General features: G+C 38.3%; 1 protein-coding gene across 1 annotated transcript; it reads right to left on the bottom strand.

The window, feature by feature from the left end:
* Positions 1–3,753: 3,753 nt before the first annotated feature.
* Positions 3,754–6,230, bottom strand: LOC308695502 (uncharacterized protein). The gene is made up of 2 exons (XM_081373663.1): positions 6,147–6,230; positions 3,754–5,951 (listed from the first exon to the last, which is right to left on the bottom strand). Exon 2 carries the CDS (start codon positions 5,804–5,806, stop codon positions 4,850–4,852), a length of 957 nt encoding a protein of 318 aa, XP_081229789.1. The 5' UTR covers positions 5,807–5,951; positions 6,147–6,230; the 3' UTR covers positions 3,754–4,849.
* Between the last annotated feature and the right edge of the window lie 4,216 nt (positions 6,231–10,446).

Below are 10,446 nucleotides of genomic sequence, written 5' to 3'. Positions count from 1 at the left end.
CCTATTGCAACTGTGGATGCATCTGAGAAGAGGTACAGTTCTTTTCTTTGTACGGCAGACAGCGGAACAGGTACATACGGTCTCTTAATCTGCAAATGTTCCAATGTCATTAGAGAATTTCTCCATTCATTCCACTCTGCTTGTCTTTCTTTTGAAAGAGGTGCGTCCCAGTCGTCCTGTTCAGATGAAAGTTCTCTGAGTAAAGCTTTTCCTCGCACTACAACAGAAGCCAGAAATCCAAGGGGGTCGAATAAGCTATTCACTGTGGATAGAATGCCCCTTCTTGTAAATGGCTTCTCCTCTTGATTCACTTGAAAGTTAAAGCTGTCAGTCTCTTGGTTCCAAGAGAGACCCAGGCTGTGTTGAACAGGCAAATTATCAACTCCTAAGTCTAAGTCCTTCAAGTCTTTGGCATGATCCTCTTTGGGAAATGCTTCCATGACGGTTTTGCTGTTGGATACGATTTTGTGTAATCTAAGATTTGACTCTGCAAGCATTTTTTGTGTGTTTTTGAAGAGGTTAACGGCTTCTTCAGAAGTGGAGACTGAAGTCAGCCCATCATCAACATAAAAATTTCTCACAACAAAGTGCTTGGCATCGAAGCCATACTCATTTTTTCCCTGAAGAGCAGCTCGTCTCATGCATTAAATTGCCACAGCAGGCGAAGGACTGTTTCCAAATACATGGACTTTCATCCTGTACTCAGTTACCCTTTTATCTAGGTCGTTGTCTTCATACCACAAAAACCTTAAATAAACTCTGTGGTCTTCACGTACTACAAAACAGTAAAACATCTGCTGCAATGCTCTCTTTTCGGAACCTCATGAGAACTCCAATGAGTTTATTGTTTAAATCAGGTCCACTGAGTAACGCCTTGTTAAGTGACATTCCTTCAAATTCTGCACTTGAGTCAAACACAACCCTGATTTGGTCAGGTTTTTGTGGGTGGTACACACCAAACATGGGAAGGTACCAACTCTCCTCTTCTTTATCCACAGGAGGGGCATGCTCTGCATGATCATTGTCAAAAAGCTTTTGCATGAATTCAATGAACTGACGTTTCATCTCAGGTTTTTTATCCAGAGTTTTGCGAAGTGACATGAGGCGTTTCATTGCCTGATCTCTATTATTTGGCAAACGAGACCTTGGGGAGCGAAAGGGTAATGGTGCGACCCAGCTGTTCGCAGAATCCTGGAAGACATCTCTGTCCATGATTTCTAAAAAAGCTTTATCCTCCACAGACAGCCCAAGCTTGTCGTCATCTGGGGTTCTTTGGAACACTGCACAACCCAGGTTATCCGTCATTTTCCTTGCACCTGATCTTACATCATATTCTGATGACATGGTAAGCTGCTTTGGTATCTCACCAATACATTCCTTCACTTGAATTTGTTTTGGGCAAGGGGAGAGATATGATGTGCGGCCATTACTATGCACATGTGTTCGATAGACATTTACACTCAAAGGTCGATGTGCTGTTCCCATGCAAACTTCCCCAACGATCACCCATCCGAGATCCAGTCGCTGAGCATATGGGGCATCATTGGGTCCATTTATCTGCTCTCTAACTTTGTGCACCCTCAGAATATCCCTTCCTAAAAGTAAAAGGATAGGAGCATCAGGATCAACAGAAGGGATTTGATTTAGAATTGGCCGTAGATGAGGATAATGCTGTGCAACATCTGGAGAGGGAATCTCTGTCCTGTCATCTGGCAGCATATCACACTCGATCAAGGTTGGTAATGAGAGTTTTGTCAATCCATCTATAGATTCTACCATAAAGCTGGTGGCTCTCCGTCCAGAAGTCTGATTTACCCCAGCACATGTCTTAACCCTCTGGGGTCTGAGGGGTTTTTGGGGTCCTTGAGATGTTCTGACATGCCCTGACATTTGTGCTTTTTTCAGTTGCTTATAAACATATTAATGGCAAAGGTGTAAATTCACTCTATTTAGCACAAACAGGGCTACCATAATATATGAACAACTTGCATGTACATGTTTGTATTTTTGATAGAATAATGTTTATGCATGGTTTTTTCAAAAACAAAAAACTAAAGTTTCTGAAATAAGGCCATAAAACACATTCTAAATATATGTAAATAAGACTTTTGACAAATGGATGACGTTGCCTAGAATTTTTTCTTCAAAATTATGTGAAAATCATCCTGCCTAATCATTCACATAACACAATACATTGATTTAAATCTTGTAAAACACTTTTTGTTTGGAAAGGCCATATGCGGGTGGGCGTGATTCACACCTGTGGAGTCAATGGGGCCCGCATAATGAGGCTGCATACGTAATGAGCCTTTCATTCAGGTGTGTGAATGAGCCACAAAAATGCAAGGACAATATATAACTGGTTTGTTGTTTTTTTCCACAAATTTTGCTTGCAAATTGTACAATATCCAAGGTAAACATTTCTAGTAATTGTGCAGTTAATTGTTCTCATACTGTATTTTCAGATTTGGAATATATTCTCTTCCCAAATGTGTCACTAATAAAGCATAATAAAATTATTTAAAGAGAAGGCTTATAATGACCTTTTAAGATTTTGTTTACATCTATCCTTATATATATATATATTTTTTTTTATACAATTAAGGTTATACAATTACAACAACATTTAAAATTGTAACAATATTTCCAGTGTAATCTTTCTTTGTATTCGCGATTCATATTAAAACAGTATTTTTGCCAGCTGTAGTAGCTCCACAACAGCGCGCATCTGTGCGTTCGTTCGTTCGTTCATTCATTCATACACAGAAACGCAATTCATATTTAAACAGTATTTTTGCCAGCTGTAGTAGCTCCACAACAGCACGCATCTCTGCGTTCATTCATTCAAACGCGATTCATATTATTTAAACAGTATTTTTGCCAGCTGTAGTAGCTCCACAACAGCGCGAATCTGTGCGTTCATTCATTCAAACGCGATTCATATTATTTAAACAGTATTTTTGCCAGCTGTAGTAGCTCCACAACAGCACGCATCTGTGCGTTCGTTCGTTCATTCATTCATACACAGAAACGCAATTCATATTTAAACAGTATTTTTGCCAGCTGTAGCTCCACAACAGCACGCATCTGTGCGTTCATTCATTCAGATTAGAACAAAGCAAACAGAACTGACCTAATTCCTCAGCGGGATCCGTTTGCTCCTCGAAATGATACTTCCAGAACTTCTGAGGTAAATTTTTGCAGGATTATTATCAAGATAGTAGTATTCCTCACAGCATCGTAAAGTACATAAGTCTGAAAGTGAACTCGCGGTGTGTTATCCAGCTGATGTGGGCGTTTCACAGGTTTGTTTGGATCGCCTCACATTTGCGTTTGAATAGCGCGCGCTCTCCGTGGGCGGAGCACATTAAAACTTAATTAGCTGAGATGAGAACGACTGACATCTCTCTCTTTGCATACATATTACATAAACTGTGAATATTTGTTTTTCATAAAAATTACTTCATTTAAAAGAAGAAAATTCAAGCTTCATGCCTGTGTGACTGTATGCCTGTTTGACTGAGTATTCGCTGAGTTACAGTTCATTTTCGGACGCGTTTCAGAATTGACTTCACTGACGGAGAGTAGGCAGAACTCGCATCATGTTTATTTTTCTTTATTTGGCAAAAAGCACAACACTTTGTTTTTATTATGAGCATACACAAAAAAAATACACACTAAACAGGATCGATTGATGTATAACACAAGCATATAAGATAAAAATTATTATTATTTTTTTTTTTTTTTTTTTTTGCACTCATACGGAAAAAAACGAGCCTATCGCGCCGGCGCGACAGCCGACCTCAGGGGGTTAATAGTGTAAGGTGCGAAGCTTGCTTTGATCTCGAAAAGATTGAAAAACTCTGTCTTGACTAAAGATCTGTTACTTTGTTCATCCAAGACCGCATATACCCTGACCGCTTTCTCTCTTTTGCCAGCAGGATACACTGTCACCAGACAAATTTTAGAACATGATCTTGCATGATCGGACTCACCACATATCTCTGTGCATTTTGAAGTAACCGAGGTAGGTGAGATATCAGTCTGCTCCCCGCATTGCTCTTTCTCTTTGACAGGCTTATCTGATGTTAGAAATGGTGAATCTGAGTGCAGAGCAGAAACATGTCTCTCGCTGTTACAGTCAGAGCATTTGCAATATGCTTCGTAGAGTCACAGCATCTGAAGCAGATACGATTTTCTTTTAGAAAAGATATACGCTCCTCTATTGGTCTCTCTCTAAAGGTCCTACACTTTTTGAGTGGATGAGGCTTGCGATGAATAGGACAAAGCCTATCTGGACTTTCAGTTCGTTTCTGATACTGTTTAGACTGTAGGTCATACGTCTGTGATGACACCTCTGTTCGATGTACAGTTACAGAACTCCTTCCACTGAATTTGTTAGGTTCGACTCTACTTGATGTTGGTTGATTACCAGAAGTGGAGAATGAAAAACTGGGGTCATTCCTTATTTTAGCTTGATTTCTCACAAACTTTGAGAAAAAGGCAAAGGGTGGGAATGCTACCTCATAATCCTCCTTGTATTTGGACCCCTGGACAATCCATTTGTCTTGAAGGCTTATGGGCAATTTTTCTACTATTGGATTAACCCCACGTGGAGTGTTGAGATAAGCAAGGCCTGGAAGATACCCGTCAGCTTTAGCACATTCCAGTTCGAGAAGGATATCTCCTAACTCTCTCAATTTGTGGTTGTCTTTGTTTGACAGTTTTGGTAGATTCTCAATTTTCTTTAGAAGTGCGTTTTGAATCACTTCAGGTGCTCCATAGCACTCCTCTAAACGCTGCCAAGCCATACTGATTGCTGCTATTGCATTAAGAGCATGCACAGACCTTATTCTTTTGACCTGTTCAGATGAGTCTTTCCTAGCCATTTTACCATCAAATCCAACTCCTCTCTGGCAGTTAGATTCAGTTCTCTAGTTGAATTGACAAAAGAGGCTTTCCACGCCCAGTAGTTCTCTGGGCAGTCATCAAATTTGAGAAGACCAGAACTGACCATTTCACGTCTGATTAGATATTTGGTTAGATCTGATGAAACTTGTGTCTCTGGTACATAATGTGAAGGATTAAATGATGTTCGTTTCACATCATTCTCATTTTTTGCCTCTTTTTTTACAGAACCAATCTTTTGATTTGTAAAACACAGATTGTCTACATCTGCATTATGAGGCGCCAGCAATTTATGGTCAATTTTTGCTGTAGCTGGAGGTAATGGTGGCTTAAATTTGGTTCCTAATGACTCATCAAGTGGAAATTCTGTGAAGGATTCTCGTGAGTGCTGTTGTACATACTCACAGGTACGCTGAGCAACATTGACTGGCTGCAGGTCAGGAACTGGTTTTACATTGAATTTGCCACTTTCACATTCTTCTTCCTCATATGCTGCTGCTTCAGCTGAAGCGACTGCTGCTGCACGTTCAACCTGTAGAATGTGCAGACTGGCATCCAAATCTGCTTTTTGTTTCATCAAACTTGCTTCAAGTTCTGCTTTTTGTTTAATCATAAGTGCCTCTTTCTCTGCATATGCAATTTGAGCTCGTGCTGCAACCGCTTTTGCTTTGGCTCTCATGGCTGCTGAGCTTGTGCTGGACCTTTTTGATAATGATGACCTGGATGATCGTGATCGTGTTTCCATCTGCTGAAGAGGCTCAGTGTATTTCCTTGTGTGCTCCTCTTCCTCAGTTGGTTGGTAGCTTGCTCCTTGTTGTTGATCCCTTTTGAGTTGCACCTTATCTTCAAGATGAGGAAGTCTCTTGGAAGACCGCAGTATCATGAGCTGTTCATGCATCTTTGTTAAGCTTAGCCCGCTGTGAGATTTGACTTTTTACTATTCTGCCCTCATAGAACGTCACTGTGCTCCATTAGACAGATAGTGAACATTTTGGAATAAAGCACCAAGGCGTAACTTTTCTTGGTTATTCTTTACTGTAAACCTGAAATACAAAAAATAATGTAAATATATATTACAGGAAAACAAATACAATAAAATTGTAAGATAACAGTCAACTGTTTACTCTCATTTCAAATATGCTCAACAAAGTTCATTTCAATATTGCCCTAGTTCAATGACTTATTACATTCAACAATCATAACTTAACTATAGCAGAATAAACTTGTTAATCACTTACAGTCAAATGTTTTCCAAGGCTTAACTGTTTGAAGATCACATTTGTAAGCTAAGCTGCGATGTTTTGCTTTCACAGTTGCACTCTGAACATGTCACAACATATCCGCAATCGCGCTATTTCAAAATAAAAGTCCCGGAGGAAATAATTCACAATAAATGAATAAAATAGTAAAATAAAAAATACCATTTAAATTTTATGGTCAACACAAAAGGGCTCTTGGCCTTTTTGTAACTCAAGTTGGCCCACGATGTTAAGAGCGACCAAAACTCTTAGCACCATGTATTTCTTAATGTTGGGTTCGCATCTCTTCTCTTTATTCCAGAGCATTTGATGTTTTGTATCGATTATCTTTGAATTGATTATGAAATTGGCGTGATACATTTACCTGACATAATAAATTGTTACATTTGATTATTCTAACTGACTTTGACATTATTTTCATTAAAGAGTTAAAAAGAATAGTCAAACATTCGCTCATATTTAATGATGCACAGATATCATTAAAACCTTTTCATTTATGGAGTCAGATGAAATAACGAGAGAATACATGTGAGAAAATATATTTAATCAAAAATAGTTTGCATAAAGACCTTCCGCGCTGGTCGGATGCCGGCTTTGGGCCGATCGAGTGCAAGCTTACAGGTGGTGACCTCGGCGACGTGATCTCGCAACACAAGCGAGCAACGTTCTTTCCAGCAATGTATTTGGATTTTAAAATCAACATGAGGTTTGAACATCTTCTCTTTCTTCCGCCGTTGTGGTTAGTCAATTCTTTTAGCCTTTTTAGAAGTGTTGAGGGATAAACAGACACATCCTATAGAATGGGTCGAAATACCCAGTCAGACGGACACCGAAAAAGTCAGATAAATTGAGAATTAGACACAACCACACGTGAGGGACATGATAGCGGCAGCACAGATGAGGAATGAAAACTGGATTCAATATCTTGTGAGTTTATGTTGAATTTGTTTGTCTCCTTGGTGGAAAACTCTGCAGTAAAACCATAACAGGAGCATAGGATTGCCATGTGGCTACAATGTGATTCACAAGACATTTGAAATCTAAAAAGAGAAACAGCGAACGTGCATCTCATCAATCCTGAAACAAAAACCTTTTTCATATTCAACATTCCAATGTTCCGTTCTCTACGTCAGTAAACGTAGTAACTCTGAAAAAAAATTATAAATTGTTACGTTTGAATTCATTCTGAATTACTCTGCAATTATTTTTCCTAAGTAGAAACGGATTCGTATGTTACTGCAATTTTTACATCAGATTAGTGACGACTAATCTGATCACGGATTCAAGTGTACTTGGTTTGTAAAGATGGGTTAATTTCCGTTTAGAAGAGCAAAATGTTGCTTGACCAACCTAAATTTGGGCACGTCTGTTTTACCTGTTTTAATTTAGCGTTACTTCAGATAAGTGTACGTGGGACTGACACCACGGGCTTGGCCAATCCAAAGCCATTATACGAGAAGTAAAGTTGGTCAACGAACGTCTTTAACCCTCTGAGGTCGGCAAACGCGCTGGCGCGTTTTGCTGGATTTTCTTCACATTGTAGCACTATAAACTTAAATTACTCCGTCATTTATGGTCATACAGAAAAAATAAATATAAAAAAAGAATCTGTGATATTTTTACTTTTGTATGTGTCCACTTACAATCAAATCAAAATATTGTGCTTTTGTAAAATAAAGAAAATAAACAGGGTGTGCGTTCTGCCTCTCCGTCGCGGTGAACTTTTTTTTCTTGAGCACGTCTATAAACTGAAACAAAACTCAGCGAATACTTGTCACACATTTATGAGCCATATACCTTTATAAACATTTAAGTGTGTACTTTTAAATGATCGTATTCAAACTGAAAACAAATATTCTCTGTTTAAGTAATTTGTATAAAACCAACAAGATGTCCAGCTTCTCAAACGCTTCCTAATTATTTTTAATTTGAACACGCCCACTCGCACAAAAGAGATTGACATGCAAATCTCCACATGGAACGCGAACGCGCTCGTTACCTCAAAAACAAAACACCAAAACACTTCACAAGTCTCTGCTTTTCGTCGAGTTTGAAAGACGCGCCTTGAGCTTACATTGGATTTAGGCTACCTCAGAAGAAGAAGAACGCGATTTGAAGACAAGAAAGATGTAAGGTAAGAAATTCTTACATATTAGTTTGTTATTGTTGCATAAATTTCACATTGCAGTTGAACTGTTGCTAGATATATGGTGAATATTATAATATTTAGACCCGTGTTTACTGTTACTGTGTTTGTGGATATCTGCTCAAATGTAGATATGTATATGGTAACCATAATGTTTTATATTTGAGCGCAATCGCGTTTGAATGTATCATATTTTGGATCGCGATCGCGATTGAAAAGCACCAAACGGCTTCATGTTTTTACTATTATCTCATTTCATATCATCATAACGAATGGAAACATTTTAAGTAACATGATAATCAATATATTTTTCTCTAGCTTTGTTTTTACTGAAATATTTTGGAAGATTTATAGGCTGCTATAGGTTATTGTTATTATTATTTTATGCAGCACTGCGCATAGCCTATGCCTACAAGGCACAACAAACCTGGTGTTCATTATATTATATATTGTTGAAAACATTTATGTGTGTGTGTGTGTGTGTGTGTGTGTGTGTGTGTGTGTGTGTGTGTATTCTGTGAATTTTAAAAAGCAATTTTAACCAGAAAAATCTAAAATTTATTCCCAAAATCGTGCAGGCCTTTCTCTTGATATCAGTATGTTCACTTTTTTTTTTCTTTCAGGGCCCAGATGCCACTGAGTCCTGCTGACTTCAACATTCACATGACTCTCTGTACATGAACATGGTAAAGTGAAAATCAAACACCTTGGAAATGAAAGGTATGTACAATGTTTTTAGGAATGGCACAAAGGTCTCTGTCTTTGGATCATTGTTTTCAATGAGTGCTTTTTTTTCATTTGTTGTGTATCTTTGGATTATGTTGTATTGTAAATAAATCCAAAAAATCTAAAAGCCATTCTTTTTTAAATCTCCTCATTCTTTGTGCAAGGTTGCTCAGAATGATAGGGCCTGATAGCTCCTAATAGGGCCGTTAGGGGAGGGTATTTGTCTTTCTCAGGTGTGAAAAGCTAACATATTAATGAGCTCCCATAAAGCTTTTTCACACAAAACACGTCGTAAAATTTTTAAATCAATATATTGTCTTATCTGAATGAGCAGTCAGGGTGATTTTCACATAGTTTTAGAGCAAATATTCTAGGCTACGTCATACAATTTTCAAAAGTCTTGTGAAGAAATAATCAGTATGGGTTTCATGGCCTTATTTCAGTGAGAATTTTTTTTTGTATTTTCACAAACCACGCATAAATGTCATTATCTCAAAACAACAAACTTTTACACACATGCTGCTGATATATTATTGTAGCAGAGTTTGTGCTGAATACAGTGTAATTAGACTTTAGCCATGAAAATGTCACAAGTAACAGAAAAAAGCACAAATGTCAGAGCATGTCAGAACACCTCCAGGGCCCAGAAAACAGCTCAGACCCCAGAGGGTTAATGGTGGCCAAAACCTCTACTGAGGTAAAATTATTAAATTAAATTCAGGTAGATGCAATTCCATGGGGGCTATACCAAAGTGTCTTTGATTGTGTACGTGTGAATACAGCAAATCTCAGGTATATAGCCAATTACCTCTGTTTAGTGACCGAAACTGGCCAACGTGAGGACCTCTGAGCGACATAGTTTCCTAATCTAAAATGGGTAAAATATAAAGTAAAGAGTAAATAGAATAATCAAACGTTAAAATGACCACTTTGCTTTCATATAGTCTTTAAAAAGACAAAATGAAACGAAAAGGCATTTGAAATCAAACAAAGAAAAAAGAGAAACAGCGAATGTTCATCTCACATTTGGCTCCCTGAGCCAAAAACCTTTTCATATTCAAATGACTGGGGTCTCTGATGCTCATATGACACAGCAGACTGTGAAGGCTGAACTGCAAGAGTAGCTTCAGGTGTCACACAATGCACTGAAACAACAGCAATAATTCAGACCTGGTCAATGAAACTCGGTTTCATGTGACAACTGGAATTAAAATTCCAATGGACATGATAATGGAACAAGCAAAATAATTCAACATGTCTGAGAAGTTGTTGAAAATATCAGAATTAACTGTGGTTCTCTCTGCATTTGTTTCTGTCTCAGGTTTACTTCTGCAAATTCATCGGAGGACGGATGCCAGGACGGGCCGGACCCCATCTGGATCAAAGCCAGGACAGCGGAATTGTTAG

This window comes from Scardinius erythrophthalmus (assembly GCF_964197995.2).
Source record: "Scardinius erythrophthalmus genome assembly, chromosome: 9".
Classification (NCBI taxonomy): Eukaryota; Metazoa; Chordata; class Actinopteri; order Cypriniformes; family Leuciscidae; genus Scardinius; species Scardinius erythrophthalmus.
This window is presented reverse-complemented; position numbering and strand designations above follow the sequence as displayed.

Coding starts and splice junctions, on each gene's coding strand:
- LOC308695502 (XM_081373663.1), bottom strand. CDS start 5,806: ATGCATGAACAGCTCATGATACTGCGGTCTTCCAAGAGACTTCCTCAT.